The sequence below is a fragment of the Calidris pugnax genome, unplaced genomic scaffold, assembly GCF_001431845.1.
Source record: "Calidris pugnax isolate Ruff unplaced genomic scaffold, ASM143184v1 scaffold70, whole genome shotgun sequence".
Lineage (NCBI taxonomy): Eukaryota > Metazoa > Chordata > Aves > Charadriiformes > Scolopacidae > Calidris > Calidris pugnax.
The window spans coordinates 8050025-8072177 of NW_015090862.1; the positions used below are offsets into that span (position 1 = coordinate 8050025).

At 36.4% G+C, this 22153-nt stretch overlaps 1 protein-coding gene across 2 annotated transcripts in view; it reads right to left on the reverse strand.

The window, feature by feature from the left end:
• Nucleotides 1–33: 33 nt before the first annotated feature.
• Nucleotides 34–22153, reverse strand: part of DMXL2 (Dmx-like 2) — a 45371-nt gene continuing 23251 nt past the window's right edge. Inside the window, exons 22-43 of one of the 2 annotated variants that reach the window (XM_014944442.1) lie at nt 21046–21310; nt 19203–20302; nt 17906–18097; nt 16224–16300; nt 15424–15554; nt 14537–14785; nt 12837–13018; nt 12349–12479; nt 11322–11407; nt 10895–11096; nt 9739–9856; nt 8865–8927; nt 8384–8470; nt 8182–8303; nt 7297–7435; nt 6646–6706; nt 6432–6559; nt 4669–4746; nt 3956–4047; nt 3333–3385; nt 2564–2781; nt 34–1520 (exon numbers count right to left, since the gene is read on the reverse strand). In XM_014944442.1, the coding sequence (XP_014799928.1) occupies nt 1311–1520; nt 2564–2781; nt 3333–3385; nt 3956–4047; nt 4669–4746; nt 6432–6559; nt 6646–6706; nt 7297–7435; nt 8182–8303; nt 8384–8470; nt 8865–8927; nt 9739–9856; nt 10895–11096; nt 11322–11407; nt 12349–12479; nt 12837–13018; nt 14537–14785; nt 15424–15554; nt 16224–16300; nt 17906–18097; nt 19203–20302; nt 21046–21310 (3984 nt within the window). In that variant the 3' untranslated portion in view covers nt 34–1310. The remainder of the gene's footprint in view (nt 1521–2563; nt 2782–3332; nt 3386–3955; nt 4048–4668; nt 4747–6431; nt 6560–6645; nt 6707–7296; nt 7436–8181; nt 8304–8383; nt 8471–8864; nt 8928–9738; nt 9857–10894; nt 11097–11321; nt 11408–12348; nt 12480–12836; nt 13019–14536; nt 14786–15423; nt 15555–16223; nt 16301–17905; nt 18098–19202; nt 20303–21045; nt 21311–22153) is intronic. The other variant, XM_014944443.1, reaches the window with a different exon arrangement.

Below are 22153 nucleotides of genomic sequence, written 5' to 3' on the forward strand. Positions count from 1 at the left end.
TTTAAATATAAGGAAGAGTTCTGGAATGGACTGTTCCATGAAATAAAAGTAATTTATTTAACTTACAAAGGGAAAACTAAACAATGACATTTACTCATCTTTCTTTTCATACTTCCCATACTTCACAGCCTGCAATTTAAAATCACCTTTGGAGAAAGGTGCTTTTTATTCTAGCATATTTTACAATACAGCACAGACATCAAAATTTTCATTGGAGGAATAAGACAGTTTGTTAACATTTAAATATGCAGACATCCGTTCCAGTCTCTTAAGAACATGTTTTTTTGTTTACAACAGAAAAATACATCTGACAACAGTAGCTAGTTATATTACAAGCAAACAATATTGAACTCTGCATAGTTTATACAATATACTGTGGTAATAATTTAATTACCAGTTTTATCCACTATTTACTAGCTGGCCACATAAAGCCTAACATTCATCTGAAATGTGGCATTATACGTTCCATTGGTATTCTCTTAACAGCTTCATTTAATGAAGTATTTTCTGGACAAATGAATTTTAAAACTAAAAGCTGACTAGAATCATGGATGTCTTCACTACAAACATTTAGTGCTTACAATACATTCCTAAAGTAAAGGCAGGTGTCCAACAGAAAACATAACTCTCAGAAAGAAAGGAAGATTGTGTGCAAATTAAAAAACATTGCATTTAAAAATGTGTTGATGTGCAAGTTACAGTATCAACTGTGTATCAATACTAACTGGGAAAAAAAAGTCTCAGCATAAAACGATACGTCTCGGTACGTTCTTGATTGCACATGTTCCACGGCATTTGCATCCATTACACTGTCTTGCGAAAATCAAATACACTGAGTACCCTTAATTAAAACTAAGCTATTTTACAATGAGAAGTTGTACACATGCTTCAATTAGTGGGAAAAACTGGAATAAAAATAATCAGAATCACATCCGAAATGCTTACTGACGTGTAGAGCCACAGTGCTCGTTTAGGGACTGACAACCGTCAGAGTCTTTACAATACACTTACTGAATGCAGCTCGGGGGCTGCTGAGCAACAACCCACCTGTCGCTGCCTCTACTGGGTTCAGCTCTTTGCTTCTATAGTAGTGTACATGCATTTCCACCCGTGATCCCAATGGGCACACTCAAAATATACCTGTTGTAAAAGTCTTTTTTTTTTTTTTTTAATTTTTTTTCCCCATAATACTTAATGCTGCAGTAACTGCTTTGAAGGGAAACAGATTGTTTCCTTTCCACAGTGCATATCACCGTGATTTTAGCTACTTAAAGGGACATTATAGAAAACCAAGATTAGCTCACATAACGCTACAGAATGTCAAAAATGCCCGAAGGTACATTGAAAGCATTGGGAAGAACCCTCATCTTCAGCGTCCCATCTGCTCCACAGGAGAAGATACGATTGCCTTGCACCGTTTCAATCTGGGTGACACCAGCACCAATATTTCTGAAAATGGACTGCTTAGCGTGTTCATTTTTAAATGAATGAATTAAATTATAGCCAGTCAGTCTCCACACCTGTATCAAAAGAATGACAAATAACAAAAGAAGATTAAAATTAGAATTTGTATTTTTTCCCTAATGTTTGCAGTTCCTGGCTGTTGTAAACCCTATCCAGCAAAGATAAAAGGTATTTTTTGCTGATTATTAGCTACAACTAGAGTAAGCCCAAGAGTCTTGAGAAGCTCCTGATGAAGCATAAGGCAAGACAGTCTGAAGCTGCCCCTCCCAGCGTCCCCCCCTCAACCTGCAGAACTGGACAGGCTGCATTTGCATTTGTATCCAAGATGACTATGGTCAGCTTCCCAGCAGGTGGAAATGTGTTTCTGCTCTGGCATGCTGCAGAGAACAAGCTGCATAATTAATGAGCACGCAGACTGGTAGCATGACTGCCTGAGCTCTCTGCTGTGTCCCAAGTTACTGGAATCCGCATCAAGACCAGGCCATGAAGTTTGCAGAGGCACAGAAAGCTGCAGTCGACAGCTGCAGCCCAGCTAGAAGGAAAGAAACTGTTTTCTCCTTCTCTTTATGATGTTCTTGTATTTCCTTCCTTTAATATTCAAGAAATAAGTCCTTTAAAACAGGGACTGTATTTCTGTTTTGGGTTTTTTTTGTTGTTTCTTTCTATGACATCTCAGCAGCTGTCTGGGGCTACAGCATCCAGAGAAAAATCAAGCTGGTGTTACAGAAACTACATGATGGGTAAGTTACTGAGCGCCCCCTGTATTGCAAAGGGAAATAGCCAAAGGCAAAACCAGATTTAAGAGAGAAAAATAAAGCTAAGATTTCAGAGTCATATGCTCTGTCATACAACTTTAAAAAGACTGTTTAATTTTCTTTAGTGGAAAGAAAACCTACTTGCTTTAGGAAGGATATTAATATATTTAAGTTTACATTATAAAGGTAAGGCAAGCATCCTGTATATCAAATGTAGGTTTGGGGTTTGTTTTTGTTTTGTTACTGCGTGCACCTGGCTATTTACAGCACACTCATCAATGTATGTCCATGCAGCACTTCAGCTAAATACTGTCCTGTTCAGCTCGGCTCCTCCAGTGCCTTACCTTCATGTTACCTTCTGCTGAGCCTGTAACGAAATAGTCCTCAGAAGGGTCCAGTGCAAGGGCCTTAATGGCTGATTCATGTGCTTGGAAGGTGTAAAGGATTTGCCTCTGTCTGATGTCAAAGACGCAGATGTATCCCTTCCTACCTCCAGAAATGAGCAGTTGGTGTTTAGGTGCATACTGAAGTACTGTGGCACCGTGATCGTGACAAGTGAAGGCTGAAGAAGAAGGATGTCAGAATTTAATAGACTTGAAAATGTAAGTAGCTTTTGATCTAAAAATGCATTTCTTCTGTAAATTGTTATCTGAATATTTTCTAACTTTACAGATGCATTCCTTTGTACGGGCAATGTCTTACCCGTCTGTCAACTCAGACGGAGCTGTGTCTACTACTGCCTACAGTTGTCTTTTCTGCTTCAGCAGAGTGCTGGATATATTGGTTAAGTGCCAGTTGAAGTGAAAGCCTGCATACACATAAGAGTTCAATAATGCAGCCCTGCATTTTTTTTTTTTTTTTTTTTTAGGACTGTATTCAAATATTTCAGACTTTATTAAGACACAAAACCAGCTTTGTATATGACATTCTTTCTTTAGACTTTTCTCTATAGAGCAGTTTAACATCATGCCAGAGACTATACAGTCCCAGTTCTGGTGCACAGATTAGTGTGCAACACGTATTTACACCAATTTCCCCTTGCCCCAGATGCACACACGTGCTATTGCCTCAGTCAGTAAGAAGTAGAAGTTTAATTTTCACTGCAGTACTTACCGTGTATAAGACTGTTACCAGATGAAACCAAAGTGTCCCAGAGGCACACATTTCTGAGGGGACAAAAAAAAAAGTCATTATGTGCTAAGTGATTCCTGGGGTGACATGACTCAGAAAGTGTTCACATTTTATGTCAAAGCCAGAAGGTAGAACTGAACAAGGAGCTCTTGACTCTCTGCAGTCATTGGAGAACATGTGCAAAGAGTTAAAAGCTTTAATTCTTTCTATGCTCTTTTGTGCTCCTTAGTGAACTATACTTTCTGCCTTTAAGATGTGTACTAATCCTTGGTTATACCAAGAAATTGTAGTAGTTCTTTTCAGAGAAAAAGAATTACTTTGCCTTTGCTGAACATGTTTCTCCCCCCAGCAACAGCATTACTTCAAACTAGTTGCATTTGGAATGCACCTTGAGAAAAACCTGTTTAACTGTTGACCACTTCTCACAAAAACGAGATTTGGGAAACAAGCAAGCGAAGGAATGATGGTCAAAGACATGATCTGGCAAGTTTAAGCTGTAACAAAGCCTTAAAATGCCAGTCATGTGTTAATGCACAAGAGGTAGCGAGTTAATGGAGATGAATAGGGAGCTTTGGTGAAATTCCTCATTGTTTCTTTAAACACACCTGTTATCATTGGACTGTCCCGATGTTGCAACTAGACTTGAAGAGGTAATAAATGCAAAGTCACTTGTGGTTTTACTGTGGCACTGCCAACTCTATTAAAAACAAAACAAAAAGATGCAATCTTACCAGTTGTAGTCAGCATCAAAAGTTCCTATCAGTCTGATGTCACTGATAGCATCGCACACACAGTCTTTTAAACAAAGTTTAAAAACTATTGGGCAATGCAGTTTGAAATTCTCAGAGAACAGAGCAATGGATTAAAAATCCAGTATAAAATAAAAAGATTCTAAAATAAGTGAACTATAACAAATCCACAATATAGTGCCTCACAATAGCCTGAATTTCAAATTTAGCACAGTCTTTGTATACTGTTAAGTAGCAGTGAAAAGAACTGAAGAGTGTATTTTTAGTAAGTTTTTGGGTGGTAAAGTCATTAGTGTCAGCTCTGACTTTTAATTTAATGAATTATTATTAGAGTAATGCTGAAGTAGCATTTGTAATTAAAGTGCAGCTTATGGTTATTGCACAATCAGTTTTCCAAAGATGTATGACTGAAATGCTTAGAGTAGTTTTGATAAAATATGCCCATTAAAAAGCAACAATGAAAAGTGTCTCAGTGAAACTCTTACGCTCTTGGCCTGTCTGAAGTCTCAAAGACTTAACTTTCCTCTATAAAAAGGAAGCAATACAAATAAAAAATTCTGTTCACTTACCAGATAGGGCTTAGGATTCGAGGTGGTTTGGTTTACTTGCCAAATACTTAGAAATCCTTCCCCATCAGCAACACCACACTGCAAGGAAGGAACGGCATTTGTTAGCGTAACGTACTTGGTTACTGGATGCTTCACAGCAGCAAACAGCTGGGTGCACGAAAATCCCGACCTGAACACCAGAGCACTGCCTGCACATTGAACACCAACTGCAATCATTGTCATGTTCAAAAAAAAAAAAAAAAAAAAAGTTTTAAAGGACACTTTCAGGGATTGAGCCTATCCTGATTAAGTTAGACAGTAGGTTTTGGTGACTGAAATAAGAGCAGGAACAGGCCATAAACCCCAACTCAAATACTTGCATTGTTAAAAAAAAAAAAAAAAAAAGTAGTTTATAAGGCAAGTGAGTTCCGTGCTGATTGTTTAACGATTGTTGCTTTCCTACATGCCTAATTCTTTTTTGGAAATTGAGACTTTTTAAATGTGGAAGCTTATCTTTCAAATCCTCATTTTAAATGCTCAAACTTACAGAGGCATCATTATTTCAGGATTCCACTCGGAAATGCCTAGGAGGGTGAGGTGGGTGCCAGCAGGTCACAAAAGCATGGTAAGAACAATTATGGAACAATTGTACTATGTCATGAATGGTACAATGACTGAGTTATATTTGTTAACAAAATGCATAACAATTAATACTGTATATTCTATACAGCATATTATATACCTACAAATATTTTCAAAAATGTTTTTAGAAATATTTAGAATTATTTTTTGTATTTTCTCCTGTTAGTCAGGTTTCATGAGTCCTGCCTGAGAGACCTCCATGTGAAGCAGCAGGGACAAGTAGTACATTTTAGTTTTTTACTTAAAATTGATTCCTATGTGATGTTAAGACTGCCAATATCTTGAAATATAATCAAAACACTAAGTTCTACTACAAGTGTAAATGAGATTTTATGCTACCTAGGTATGCTGGGAGATACTTTATATTTCCAGCTATTTCTAAATGTTGGTCTTTTGCTGTTTTATAGCTAGTTTACAGTCATACCCCAAATGCTTTAATTCCCTTTTTATGGCTTAAGTACAATGAAGTTAAACAGTTTGTCGGTAAAATGCAGACAAAACCTGCTAAAGTAACAGAAGGGACAGCATGAAAAACTGCAGAGGTGAGTATTCCTCCCAATTTCTTTCTTTGTCCACTCTGTTTTCTGCATCTTATATACCTCAAAGAATCATTTCTGGCCAAAGTGTGAGGCTCTTTTATACCCTCTGCTCTCCACTGTATTGGAGTGTACTTAATTCTTTAATTAACAGGCTGCATTTATAGGTATCTTCTCACTAATACGTTCTGTCAAAACTTTATCTTGGCCAGAATGCAAAGGGTGAAGCACTTCTTGAAGACCTGTGCCTAGACCGATAGATGCTTGCTTCTACAAAATAAGTAAGCTCAGTATTTTTGATTAAATGTTTAATTTAAAAAGGTCACCACCCAGGAACACAAATTTTGGAACAGGGAGAACAAAAAATCTGCAAAGGGGATGTAGGTTAGCAGTGCGAAGCTGACAGAAGAGAAAGGAGAATAAGGGTCAGTGCTTATTCCAGGCTTCCACCTGCAGCCACAGTGAATGATGTGATAGTGCCCATGCCATCATCCTAGGAGAGCTGAACAGGTTGGTGTGTCACCAGTTAATGCCAGTTTAGAGGTCACAGCACAACCAAATGTTTCCTTATGAATAAAAAAAGTTAAAAATCCTAGATGTTCTTACCTTATTGCCCTGGGAATTGAAATACATTCTTGTAACCCTGGCATTGCCAGCCTGCTGGAAGCAGACCAACTGCTGCGGCCTTGTCCACTCAAACATTCGAACGCTACCGTCTTGCGCTCCTGTAAGATCTAAGATTAAAAGATAGATGTTCATTAATACTACAGTATTTTATAGATAATTATCTACTCCGTACTAGTAAATGGGATTCACTTACAATACTGATGGACTGGATGTGAAGCCATTCTCTTGACGTTATTCAGATTCCTTTTAATAAGCTTCATATAAAAAAAATTAAAATAATTTTGAAAAAAAGACACAAACACACTCTTCAATTTTGTTTATAGTCTACAAAGTAAGTGCCCCCCAGTTAAAAAAAGCCTGTTAAGCTAACATTATTTGCCTCTAATTATGTTTAGTTGCAGTATGGTAATTAAAGCCTGTTTATGACAGCTTTTATAGGCATGAAAGTTCAAACCAGTATGAATATTATCTTCTATTATACAAGAACTTAAGCACATACTGATGTATATGCTTTTGATATTAGTCCCAGTGCAAGAATCTAAAGTCTGGGATTGTTCTGGTTTTGGTTGGCTTTGGTTTGTCCCCAGAAACTCCAGGTCCTACTTCAGAGTTCCCTATAAGAAAGATAAAAACCTGATTGCTCTGTTATTTTTGATTTCACAACAATTCTGTGCCACAATAGACAATAAAACGCTTAGTTTGGCCTTCTTTTTGTCTAAGTCTAGGCCTTTTATGTCACCACTGAATTAACAGTATGATGACTAACGCACAGCAGCTCTCTCTACTAAATGGTACACTAAAAAAAGCAGCAGTGCCATGAGCTGCACGCAGCAGATGTACTCACCACACCAGCTCCAGTGCTAGTTTGGCCACTGCCCAGCCACGGCATAGATGGAGATGGTTGTATCTGACTGACTCCAAAAGACGGTGCAGTTGACTGAGTTAGCGTCGTGGTAGAACCACGGAAATCAACGTCATCAGAACTGTAAAAGAAGAGCAGTGTTCTGCTTTAAACAAGTGTTGCTTTGTTCTTACCAATTCTGTTTGCTGGTCTGATTGTCAAGAGCCTAATGGCAGTGGGTAGAGCAAGTGATTATAATGAGACTAGAAACTGATAACTCTTGCACTTACATTGTGTAAATGCTTTCCATGTGCTCCAGAGCTATGGGTGTTCAGGCTCAACAGATGATCCTAACTGTGGTAGGTAGATGTCGAGAATATAAGCTCCCTTGAGAAGAATATTGCTGGAATATTCCTGACCTGTGTGTCTATAGGTGACTCTGTCCTGCGCAATGGAGTGTGGCAGAGAGGAGCGCTTGCTGCAGCTGGTACACGCACAGCTCTCAGCACAGTAATGGAGGAGACAGTAATTCAGGCTGTTGCGTTACACAACTAGCATCACGTACCACAACTGGCCTCAACTCTGCAACAATGCAACTGCAGTGTTTCCAAAGTAGCAATTCCTTTATCACCTTATGCACCATGGAATTTTATTTCACTGTGCAGTGCAGACATGCCCAAACCTCTCAAAACCTTAGTTTCATCATGTGTAAAGCAAAGACAGTAATTATTCTTTTACCTTCCCTCACTCCTTTGTAAAGCAATCTGAAACCTACTGGGGAATAATTAACTTTTTTTGCATGATCCACTTGTGCTTAACACAGGTATCGTATATGCAGCCTCACAGAAAACCAATACTTTTAATGTAACCACAAAGAAACAATCCTACCTTTTAGACTCTCTGTCATATTCCTCCCCGATCCATATAAATGACTGAGCGGCCAGTAGAGCTGAAATGTCAAGTTCTTGAACATCATGTGTAGATGCCAAAACAATTTCATTGCTGTTTGCCTATGCAGCACAAATAAAAAATTTATACTAACTATAATGAAGATCTTTTTATTACACTTACTGTAGTATTTGAGGCTTACCTTATTAACTGCAAATGCCATTATCATATCTGACTCTTTGTGAATGATTTTTGCTTTTCCTCCAGGGTAGCCAAGGTCTGCTTCAACCTACAAAACATTTGTAAGAAATTTCAATTAGCATAAAAATCCATTTTGTAAAGGCACACTCAGACTGCAAAAATCTATACAAACTTCATGCAAGAAAAGTTCAGTGGCCTCAGCATTGTTTAGGAAGCTAAACTTGAGACTTCTCATACTCTTTGGTGTTCTAGAAGCCAAAAGTTATATTTGGGTGTAAGAAACACAAGGTTGTGTGTGCAACACTATTTACAAGGTGTTCACTCATCCCAATTATCAGGACATCAAAGTTAATTCAGTGATTAGAAGCCTGCCACACAGACTACACAGAACATATAGCTTCTGTTAGTCACGTTAGAGAAAGAAAAGCCAGTTCCACAGAACTTTTAAGAGTGTGCTAGAGGTTTGGGAGAAGGGATACTACCTTGGTTTTGTGATCTTCTGCTACGCAGTTTTGTTTGACCTGCTCCACACGATCTTCTACAGACTACATAACATCACACAGTCACAAACACAAAACACATGCACAAACAAATATAAAAAAAGAATGAAACATTCCAAACTAGATTTTAAAGGCCACTCTGTCAGTAAATGATGACAAATGTATTTTTAACTTTTTATAAAAGGCACAGAAACTAAGACAGGAATCTAAACAAACTCACTTAAAATGTTATGCCTCCTACATGAACACAAAATGTATGATATAGTAAATAAATGGAGGGGTAATACACACACAAACTCCATACTTACAGGAATTCCTAAAGATATTAAGTAGTAGTACACTTATTTTCCATGGTTTTTATGTGTTGGTTTAAATTTTCAGTTAGAACTCATTACAGTTGTAACTGGTACAATTCATAAAGCCCCATATTATATATTACTATATAATATTACTTTTATATGTATATATTACTCATGCATATATACATATACACAAAGTAATAGCTCATTAGAATTTCTTTCTCAATATGACACACAAAAAAACCCAACTATGTGAATACTCAAATTTATTTAATTATTACCATTATCGCAAATGTTCTGTTTCTTTCTTAGGACAGTATTCAAATACATACGGGCAAGGTGAGGTATGTCTTGTCTGAAATTATTTGTTTCAGTTGATATTTCAATAAAAAACATGACAGTCATTTGATTTAAAAAAAAATAACCCGAACACTGTTAAATGAAAGAAAGGAAATTGAAATGCCAACAAAAAGATGGGAAAAAATTTTTAAAAGAAATACTGAAGAGACTGAGGAACAGTTATAATTGAGCTTTCCTTTAAAAAATCCTTTGTTTACCTCACTTTGCTTTCTTTTCTTTGTGAATATGTATCTTATGAAAGTCTCCTGAAGAAGTTCTTGCTTCACAAGGAAATGCCAGAGTCTTTTTGCTGGAAGAGCTGAATAATCCTTTGATCTGGGTAAAACAGAAGGAAGGAAAAAAAAAAAAAAGAGGGAAAAAGCTTCAATGTAATTGAAGGTGGACAAAAAAAAATCTAAAATCTAAAAAATCTAAAAACACTGAATGACTGTAGATGAAATTCCAATTTGAAGAATAAAAAACGCCAAAGTTTAAGCTCTAATTTCTTCAAGGCAAATACCAAAATACTTTTTTTTCTTGCATTTTTTTAAAATCCACATTATGTTACTAACTTTCAAGTACTATATTTTAATCTGCTGACTTGCACTTACGTCTATATTTGCACTCTACTAAAATTGCTTTTATGTTGGAATTACGCTGGCTGTACAGAATTTCCTTATGTATTTCTTTTAGTATTCAAAGATATTTAGTTCATATATGAGCCAAATAAAATTAATTGCCTCAGGACAAATATTTCTAAGAAGCAGTGCATATTTGTAAGAATATTTTAATCAAATCCTATAGCAGTATCAATTGTGCAAATCCAAATTCAGATATAGTGAGTAAATCTAAAGTTGCATTTTAGTATATTGAGAAAAGCAAGCTATTTTTGAGTTGACTGTCTTTTGAGTTGCTGCCTGCATTTAAAGATACCTTCAAGCATGACACTGGGCTGAACAAAAGAGGATTGGCTTTAAAAGGACTGTACTACAACTTTTTCTCTCTCCTCCTCCTGACATCTGCACGTATTGAATAACTCTTTGTCTTTTGTTGCTGAGGTAGGGTGTGAGACAGCTGCTACTGGAGGAACAGTAAAAAGCTGAATAGTGTCTTTCCAGCAGCAGCAGTTACCCTTGATTTGTGGTCCTCCAAGCTCTGCTCTTTCCTTTTATTTTCCTTTCTTGCTGCAGTTGCGAAAGGTGCAGCAAAGTACAGGCTGCTGCAGAAGCAACAAAGGGATGTGGGAAAGCGGTTTCTGTACAGCATTGCCTAGAACTAAGATCTAACCAACCTTCCTTTGGCTGTTTAACTTTCAGTGGAAATACTCTTTAGTATTTCTATAATCTAAGAACGTGTTAGGAAAAAAATACTTACTTGAATGGTGTGTTTTCAGGTTCAATCATTGCTTTATTGCGGAGAATGGCTGGTCCCGCACCCACACCGAGGTCACTAGGGTAAGTATTGATGTAGTTTGGTGGTGGCCCTTCAAACTGGTCCATTCTATCTTGAAGAATCTGTTCCCAGTGTTCCAAATTTTTTATTACAGCAATGCCCAATGGTGATGTTACAGGCAGATCTAAAGATATATTAACAAAGTAAGGCTTAGAGAAAAAAAAAAATCCTGTATAAAAAGCCAGAATAATACAACCATCCAAAAAACAATCTTGAAAGGAAATGTACTTGTTGGCAATTGTAAAAATAATGTATTAAATAATTTAAATTTAAAAATGAAAATTAAAAAGCCAAGTCTGACAGAAAGCCACATACAGAAAGCTAAAATGTAAAGCAGAATTTAACGTACCAGTGAATTCCAGACCAGCAATGGGAAAGAAGTTCTTAACATTGTGCAGAACTAATTTTACCATTGTCAGATGCAGAAGAGCCCAGCTGTATGAAAAGAATAGGTTTAGGTGTGTTAAAAGAACATTAACACAGTTATCTGCAGAATGTTTTTCTCCTTCTACCAACTTAGGTAAGAAAGTGTAGATGGTTCACTGAGGTTTAATAAAGTTATTATATATCAACTATGCAACATAAGGATGCCTCTGAGTGCACTGGCTGTGACACTTCGTATCCCCTTCTCTTTTACAAATCCCAGATTATCATACTCTTCCCCCAGATAAAAGAGTGTGCGTGTGTGAGCCTCTGCAAGGCTGAGAATTAAGTACAAGCTCCCTGAAACGTCTCCGTGAAATTCTCTGCAAAATTGCATGTAATACAGACATTACTTGAGTTTGGCATTCATAGCAGAAGCTTTCACACTGAAAGAGTCTCACAATTATTAAAGACACAAATTCTGTACAGTAGAGGTGTAAGAACTAATGAGAGACTTGAAGAACACATAAAAGAGCCATCATTTTTTATATCAATATTATAATACTGAGGTCATCCACTTTACTTCATTTTATCTTGCAACATTTTCTCTTTTGAGTGTTCTATTTAATATGCCCCTCATTCAAAAAACTAAATGTCATGCTTGAATCAGTCATGCTAGAACATCATTCTACAGCTGGCATTGTCGTACCTCATGTTCTTTATGTCTTAAAAATTAAGAAAGGGGTTGTGTGTTTTTCTTTTTTTTCCCTCCCCAAAACCCACAAATCACAGAGCTCTGACTTCCTAATCCCATTTTTTTAGGCAAGTAAAGGGGGAACTGTTACTGGGATGAGAATTTGTCACTTCTGTAATCCTATTGCCACCAAGAAGTCTATTCACAGTACTAAAATTATTTGACTTAAACTGGATGGTGCAGAAGACCTGTATTTTATGTGGAAGCAAAGGTAAGCACATGATGTAATTATTCTAAAACAGTGGCAATTTCTGCTAACCTGTAAGAATTGGCATCTTTGTGTTCCTGGATCTGTACATCAGAGAGGAAAGCATCATCCTCTTCCTCATCACTGTGAATGCTTTCATCAGAATCATATATAACACCGCTGTCTGATAAAGGAAGGAATGGCTGCAACGCAGAATAAAAGTCTGCTATAAAAGCAATTTTCTGATCTCTTAATATTCAACTCTTACTTTAGTTATCACCATCATAGAGTTTAAATGACAACAACTTAATCCATAAAGAAGTTTCCCTAAAACATAAACAAGTAGCAAGGGGAAAAGCGTTAATCTCGATTATTGGCAAGAGTTGCGTTTTGAAACTAAAGTAACAGACTTGTAGCCTCTTCGTCTTTTATTACAAGGATAATACTCTGTGGCTTTCTATGAAGAGCTCTCAAAATTTTCACATTTTGTCCTTTAAAACTTAACAGAGAAAAATATATGCTTTTATGAACTATAACTTATATTTTCCATTTTAAATTACCTTTGCCATAAAATAGTCCCACATGCTGAGTTCTGGAGGGATAAACTTTTCTTTGTAAGAGGGTCTCTCTGCAGGGACAGGCGGTGGGACAGTGCTGTCTTTTACTGGTCTTCCTGGCACGAGCATTCTCATGTTGAACCGACGGCGATGTTTATCCATTTCTTCTGATGGAAGAGGTGGTGCTGAATTCAGGTAATAAAACCTGATATTAATATTGCATCTTTAGATGTGGCTGTATTTTATAAATTGAAGCAACTAAACCCATTGTTATTAGTACTAATTTCTACTGTGTCAGAAATCAAAGCAAGACTAAATAAAGTAAGTGTAATCATACAAAAAGTTAACTTCTGATAAATTCGGTACTTGTAGCATTTATACATTGGATTGGAAATACATTTTATTATCTGGATTAAGTTCTCAGGAAATGTAGCTTTTAAATAAAAAGCCTTTAGCTGAAAAAATTCTCAAATGAAGAACTACTTTTGTTAAGAAATAAAGGTAATACATAAACTTCCACTAAACTGTAAACTGTACAAGTAACAGTAGGTATTCAAAATATAAACCAAGGAAGTCTTAAGAGAGCGAAGAAAATGTGAATAGAGAAACAGGCTTTTTGGAAACTGAAGCCTATTTCAAAGGTTTACTGGCCAGGCAACATTGAAGATCACACTTACTTTATTACAAAGGAGCTAGATATTTAAAGACTTTTTTCTTTTTTTTTTAAAGCCACTACTAACATCCATCTACACTGCAAATTTTTACAAACCTTCGTTACCATCCTCTGAAACATCAGAAGCTGTAGCAGCTTGTAGGTTAAAGGAAAACAGAATACATCTCAAATGAAGACATGACTTTATATAAGTTATTCACATTAATATCTTGTCAAAATAACTGCCCTAAATGAGTTTAAGTTATTCCATGAATGACAAATATCTGTTGTACATACTTACAATGGTGCATTGCCGTATTACTGTTTTGTTTTATATTTCACATAGGGAACATCTAATTTTTGCGTAAGTTTCAAGCCTGTTGATGTTCTGAAGGCCTATGTGACGTGATTTGCAGTACGGTTGCAGTGTGAAGTCTGACAAATGGTCATATTTGCCTTTGTCTCCAGAGCCTGAATTCAGTCTCTGCCTTTGCTTTTCCTCATGCAGCATATTAAGACATGCTCATTTCTCTTTGCAAAATTCCTGCTTTTAGCTGGAGCTTACATGATGCATCAAATATTTTTCTGACAGATATCAGTATTTCCTCTCTGTGGTCTTGTGCAAGATGAAATCATATCTTACACTAGAAATTGTTTTTAGAAATACTGTTTCCAAGTTACTGCAGTCGTTACACAATAACAGTCATCTCACACACAGAAAACCATAGGTGTAACACTGGTGTATACCATCTCTTTTTTCACTAAGAAATAGTGACTGAAAGTCCTGAGAGATATTATACGCATCTACTGGCAATATAATAGCTGTACAGTTTTTATGACAAATTCAAAATGTGCTGGGTGCCATTACAAATGACAATTGCAAGAATAATATTTTTCCTGCTTTTTAATTAATATAAAAGTTTTCTTGCCAGTAGATATTTAAATTCTGCTTTTTTGGTTTTTGTCTTTAAAAGGAAGGAAACCTCTCCTATTGGGTTACTAAAAGGTATAAAATGCAAATAGTTAGTATGACCTTCAGAGAACAGAGTACCTGGAATATTCTCTGACTGCCTTCGAGGTTTTACGAGAAGTTTCACTCCTCCACCAAAAACAGCAGCCCACATTCGGCTGTTCAAAGGATGTGCTGCTAATCGAAATAATTCATTACAGGAATTGGTTGCCAGGGCGTGTATGAGGAGACTCAGGTAGACAGCTACAACAGCTTCACAAAGTAGGATGTTTAACTTTGGTTGATCTTCATCCTGAGCTGAACTTAAGAGATTTATAAGTGAACTCACACCTGCAAGAAGAAAAGAGGAGCAGTTCTACATTAAGAGAGTAGGAGTACAAACGGAAAAAAAAGGAAATTTATGTTAAACATATATGAATAGCCACACAATACTTCTATTCAGATGAAACATACTATTAATATTTTTCTGAAAATCATAAAGATCAAAATTTAAAAAAGCCTTCCTGGGTCTGGGATTTCTGTGTTGTACCTCTCTGCAAATACTATGAAAGTCCTGCACTGTTTCCACAGTTGACCTCAAAATAGTAAATTTACGCTTGTACATGGGGAGTAGTTGTTTTGCTAGCTATAGTGAGTCAGTATAGATGTAAGACAGTACTGTAGAAGCAGCTGAGAGAGACAGCTTTGCTAGGGGGTGAGGCATACCGGAGGAAAACATTTTAGAGAGACAGATTATCAATTTACTAAGTTTATCCTAAAGATTGTGGTCTCTTCTTTAAGCAAGATGTTTCCCATATAGAAAGTTTGTTTTGATATGTGAAAAAGTTAAAGGCTGTTATTAATTTGAGAACTAAATCAGATGTAAGAACATTTCTCCATCATTGATCATCATATTACAGAACAGTGAAATAATTCTGAAACGTGAAGCTGGGCCAGTGGTGCTAAGAATAATCTTATTTTTGTCTCACCAGGCCACTGAGCCGGGGGGGAGTTGGGAGTTGCGTGCTCTTCAATGCTTTCTGTCCTCAGCCTGCGTCGATCACTCAAAAGCAGTCCTTGATAAACCATCCCTGTGAACTGATTCGCTTCTGTTTGACTGCTAAATACAAAATAATTTTTTTCTGATAAGAAAAGATTTTATAATATTGTTCTAATATTGTATAATATATATAGTATATATACATGCTTCTCATTTTAATCAGAAAATGCAGCATTTAAAATTCTAGAAGAATTTTTTAATTTCATGGTATAGAATACATTTTTCATTAAAACCTGAAGTGTTTCTATGTGGCATTATCAATTTTAATATGGTAAGTGCATTGATTCAGATATGAAAAAGGCTTTTTTCAAAAATATTAATAATATATTTGTTCCTAATAATTTTTTCAATGTTTTTACTGCATTGTCTTTTAGTTCCAGTTTGGAATATAAACTGTCTGAAAATTCACTTCTGTTAGCGTCAAATGTTTCCCCTGCAGCCCTGTTCAGCAATGAACGTGCTGTGGAATACAGCATTCAAATATTTTTCAGAAGTATCCCAAGTGAGAGTGAACCAGATTTTCCTATTATTTATTGGAAAGAATCTAAATATCAAGTGTTATTTTCTCTACATAAAACTGATCTGGCTTATCAAGGCTAGCAATATGTAAACTGTGTAAGTATCTATACCCATACACAGATATTTAATCTCTTTTTTAGACACATGCATGAAGAATTTCTATTTTGGATACACCAAGTATACTCCAGCTGTAGAAACTTCTGGTTTTACCTGTAGCTGTGGCTGTCACATAGTGCTTGATAAATGGATGCAGAAAGTGAAGCTGCTAAAGAATGAAGCGTGTACACCTAAAATGAAAAGAGCCAATAAGCTATACATAAGTTTATATAAAGGTGAGTAAACTACAATTCTTTCTAAACATCACTGTAAAGGTGTTATTCAGGAACGTCCTAGTTTGAAACCAAGGGCTAGAAGTAGTAACTGAATGTTATTTTAAGTTTACAATACAGTACTTAGAAAATTGCAACTGCTTGTTCATTTCATTGCAGTCAAAACCTTCCAATATTATGTCAAGATAATTATTCTAATATAGAAGTGCCACAATGTATGAGCATACCGAAGGAGTCATTAAGTATGTCCTGTTCTGATAATGAATTTGATAGAATGATTCCTGGAAGCTGTATTACATAATATCATAGTTCAATAAAGTAGCAGATACTCAATATACATAAAATACAAATGTTTGTGTAATCATGGTATGATTTTTTTATCTATAATCTCTTTTATACCTCAGTTACGTGCTTATACATTTTTAGAAGTCTCCAGGAGTAAGAATAATAATACTCCGTTACTGCATCACAACGCAACAGAAACATTCCAGCTCTTAAACAGAAGAAATGCAGGGACTTCTTGGAAAGTCCAATGAAATCCACAGTGTGAAGAAAATGGTACTGTCAAACTGTTAAAAACGTAAACATTTTTGAACCCGTCCTATGTTCTTTTCCACTTTTTCCAACCATCTTCCCATTTATTCAAGTGCTAGATGTCAGATTAAAGCTATGAATTATCTAAATAGTTGTTTTGCAGTTAGAAAGTGCCATCTCTTCTTTCCAAAATCTCTTTTAAAAGAAAATGCATGTGAAGTATTAATTTTTAGAGTAAGAAAGATGCTTGCTGTAGAATAATGCAGGATGGAAAAGGATTCAACCGATATAAGACAGAAAACAAGATGTAAATGAACTTGGATAAAGTTTTAGAAACTTAATTATCTGGCAGTGAGACAACCCACTTTTGTTTCCTAATTTTTCCCTACTTTCATTTAGTTAATAGAAATTCAAATTAACTTAACGCATATGAATACTGATCTATACATATGAAATAATGATTTAGCATCTTACTAATTAACCATGTCATAGTCTTAAGCAATTTGGCTTTCCCCCCCCTCTATTTACAGAATCTGAATGGAATGTTTTCACCCCTGAGTATGGTGTCAGATGAAGTAATTCACCACAATTCTTCCTTAAAAGCAAGAACAGTTGAGGAAATTCACACTGGAGTAAGTCTTACAGTATCTATATTAATAGAAGGTTGTAACATAACTTACAGTCTCCCATCTCTACTTTCATTAACCTCCCTATCTGATTTGACCAGAGTGATAACAATTAGTTAACTTGTATGATCATCTTGTTTTAAGCGCCAAGAATTCAGTGAGCATTCACATTTGGAATAGTTTCCTGAGAATGACCAGAATTTGGATGAAAGGGAACTAACTAGATTCAAAGAGACATCAGAAAGCAAGCATTTTGAGTTCGCCAGGCTTATGGGAGAAGGTCAGGATTGTGAAAGGGTAAGTGTTGAAAGGTTAACTCAAACACCACATTTTATTTTTCACGTGCTCACTCCTCATTTAAAGAAAAATAATAATTTAGTATTTCCTGAAAGCTTTTCATTACCTTGACATCTTCAACGTTAGGATGCGGTGGTGATTTCATCTGCACAATCGTGTAAAGAATATCGTGGATGTGGTTGTTCAAATACAGCACAGGATTAGCGATCACAGTTTTCGTGGACGCTATGCTTGCCGAAAGCAATGGTAGTGTTGTGGGTAATGGAAGTGGAGACTGCAGTTGTTTTACAGTAGTTTCCTGTTTAAAAGAAAAGTCTGTGTTTAAAATTACTGTTTTGAGAAAACAAGTTTTAAAAAAATAATAATTTTACATCGTAAATGTTTTTCCAGGACGGTTATTTATCCTCTTCCACTGCTGTCTATTCAGTACAGGCAAGATTATACTGTGAGTGATGTCAAAAGTAAGTTCTAGTTTGCTATAACATGGATGAGACCTGATAGCCAAGTTTGCTGCAAAACTTCTTGAGTTAGTGCAGGAAGAGTATTTTTATGTAGTTCATCAGGAAGTGTTGGGATTGTCTATTAAGCAACACTAACTAAAACTGCATTTGCAGTAGCATAAATTTACATAATCATTGTTCTGAGTTTCATAACAAAAGTCAAATTTGCACTAATCTGAGTTTCCCAAGAGGAAACTAACAGAATCTTTTTTACTCTGAAAAGTATGTGCTAAGCCTACTACCACCATAACAGTTGTCTACTGCTCCTATTTGAAATGTGGGAGATCTAGGACCACAGCAGGTTAAATGACTTGTCCAGTATCAGATTATCTGCTGTAGCTCAGATTAGTCATTAACGTTTGCTGGAAAATATCTCTTCTTGTATGAAATAAATGTAGAAAATACCATAGTATAGTAAAAGGGAGCAGTACCCTGTCTGACTTGGTATTATTTGTTAGCCTTGCAGCTAAAATCCCATTCCTTCTAGCTCCCTTGCATGATTTGCAGAGGGGTAGAGAATGATGTGTTGTCATATTTCTGTAACTGTGAATTTAATTTAATATATACGTAGCAAGAATATTGTAAATCAAAATTATAATTTCATTGGAACGCACATATAATGCTGCAGCTATAATATAAACAGCAACATTTATATTCCATAGTTATTGGCAGCCTAATTCTCAATGTCATATAACAGATTCTTAGGAACCCAAGTAATCAGGATGTGGAAAAGCAGCACACCTAAATACCAACTTCTTTCTCCAAATGCATTAAAATTACCTTGACCGTTAGACTTGCAGAACACAAGAAGCATCTGTCTAGGCACAAACTTAAGCATTTGACAAAACTGACACTCCAGAACTGTTCAAACTTGTGAATAGAAATTAGTTGAATTTGGTTTACCTGCTGTGACTCTTGCAGCAAGAACTTGAGCTCCATCCTTACAGATGCTAAACCACCACCTTGTGCCCCATGAAGACTACAATAACTTAGAAAAACTCTTAGAAGAGCTTGGTTCTTCTGCAGCCACCATTTTCGTCTTTCAGCATGTTCTCGTTTTGCTTGTAACCTACGTCTTTCTATCTGGTGCCGTTCATACGAACCAATGTCTGGCTTATCCGTAATATCATCATGATCAAGTAGATCCCCATTTACTTTGGTGTAAGTTTTACAATAGTCTTTGCCCCCTGCATCATGGTTGCCTATTTCATGCATAGCAGCAATCTCTTTTTCAAGCCAGTTGTACAGCTGAAATCTGAGCTTTCCTCCATCTACTTCATAACCTGTAGCCAAAGTCCTCAGTTCAGTCATAAGGATCTTCAAACAGGCTCTGAACTTCAGTTGTTCAGCAATAACATCAACTTCAGTGTCTCCTGCATCAGAAATCTCTCCAAGTGGTGTTTGTGGGACGTTGGTGTCAGAGGTTCTCTCATCATCTTCTCCATTCTTAGAATCAGATTTTGAGGTTTTCATCGTTATACCAACATCCTTGTCCTCTTCGTCTGACCCATTTTTGTCTTCACCCCAATCAAGCGTAAGGGGCTCATCATCAAATTTTACTGCTGGCTGACTCCAGTCAAACTGTGCTGAAGATTCAACGGTATTCTCCAAAGCAAAGGAAGTTGAAAATGGCTTTGACCAGTCTATGTCTCCACCTCCAGCACCATCCCTTAAGGCTTTGGAATCCGAAACACCAGCCTGTATTGGAGGACTAGATGAATCTTTCTCTGCAGCTACAGTAGACTTTTTTCTTACTTTTGGAATTTTGGAAAGGACTTCAAGAGCTAGTACAGGGCAGCCCACTTTAAAATGAGCATTTGCAGTAGTGAAGAATAGCTTTCTTTCTATAAGATTAATTTTATCAACAAAGCTTTTCTCAGTTTTTAGACCTAAGGTGGCCAAAGTCCCTTCTGGTGAACTGAAGTATCTTCGGATGAGCAAAGGGTGGGTCCGAAGATAATTGTAAAAACTGAATACCACAGGATTGCATGACTTGACGATAACTAAGGAATTAAACAGATATGACATCTATTGAAAATGGCTTTAAAACAGAATCATTCTGGTTTGCAGTATTTCCTTCATTACAGAGATTTGTCAAAACACAAAAACAAAGACACTTTTGGGTCTAGTTGCCAAAAGAAAATGAATTACTTATTCCCCACAATAAAATTAAAGGTACGAGCCTGGATAAGTTGAAAGATACTAAGTTCTCTCATTTGCCTCGCTGTTATATTCCACTCAGCTAAGCCTTAAAACAAAAAGCTGAGATGATCAGCTGGGAAGAGATTTCCCAAGGGAAGATCTCGAAGGCTACAGAAACCTGTGTAGCCACAGTGTCACGTAACATTCATCTCAGAAGAGAAGGATAGGAAATCCTGCTAGAACACTGCTAATTCCTAGAAGTAAGAATGTGAATTTATGTCCATTGCAATAAAGACTAGCCAGCATTCACTAGTAGAGAGGTACTGTAGGGAAGAACCAAACCAAGGTGGCCTTCCTGAGCCTATTCAACAGTAGAACTAAGTTCAGTATTGGGGGGGTTGGAGACAAGTCCTTGGAAGAAATTGGGAAAAGATACATTTTTTCTAAAGAAGTAAAAATAGAGCACACCAGTACACAACCCAACTAATGATTTCAGCATAATGGCATGTCAGGAGAAGGGGCTTCATGCATACACAGAAAGTATTTCTCCTTCTCTACTTTGTATTACTAAGTTTGTTCCATGAGACTAATGTTTTTCCCTTACCTGGGTTTTCATCATCATCTTTAGGGGTTTGTTCCAATAACGTGTCCAGTGCTCTTGTGTAATCTTTCATTATCCAGTATGCAATGCTCCTCAGAAATGGATCAGAATGCAATTTAGTACAGCTGAACCCAGTTCCATCCTTACTGCAACCCAAAATCTTTTCATAAAGAATGGAGGTGTACGTGACAGAGGTTTCAAACTCTGATTCATATAAACGTGCAATAACCATAGCCAACTGGATGTCTTCCATTTTCTCAAGGCACACCTACAATAAGAAGTGGGGAAACGGATGCTTTATGAGGGAAAGGTTATTTTTTTAAAATAGCAATGAAGTGAATAACAATACGTGTTTACAGAACAGATATTTTTTTTTATCATTTTATCTGTTCTTTAATGTATATTCATCTTTGGGTCAAAAATGTGGTGATATATATCTAATTAACATTTTCTTCTGTGTTTGGAAAGAGGTGTGCTTTCTTCTGTTTCAGGAATTATGATATGCATAGCAGCATGTCAAAAATTAATATAGCAGAAGTAAAGATAAAGATGTTTATTTCTATTCTACCTAGTAGAATAAACAAAACTTCCAACTTTAACGTTAATACATCACTGGTAAGATATTCTTCACACTGTCTCATCTGCAGAATTACATTTCTGAGGAAAATTCCTTGTGTTCTCAGGTAAAAGCAAACATACTGCATACAAATAGACAAGGTAACTAAAGATTCTCTCATTTCCATTCTCTCCTGAAAGGTACTGCTTAGATTATGATCCTGCTTACAGCTCTCACCTCCCTTGTGGCAGGCAACATCACAGCTCCCCTAAAAAGGGATCCTACAGCTGCTTTATAAGAGAACTCTGACTTCTTCATTAACTTAATGTTGTAACAATAGGTCATGCAGAATAGCTGGAGGCTGAACAGAGTGCTACAACCTGACTGTACTGATCAAACAGAAAATTTTGCCACAAGGGTCATGACTGGTATTCCCAAGAGTGCTTCCACTCAGGACTGACATATCTGAACAATTATTCTGGCCTTTTAATCAGCTTCCAAGCTGCTTTTCACAGCGTTGTGGAGGTAAATAGTATGTCTGCAGGGCACAAGGGG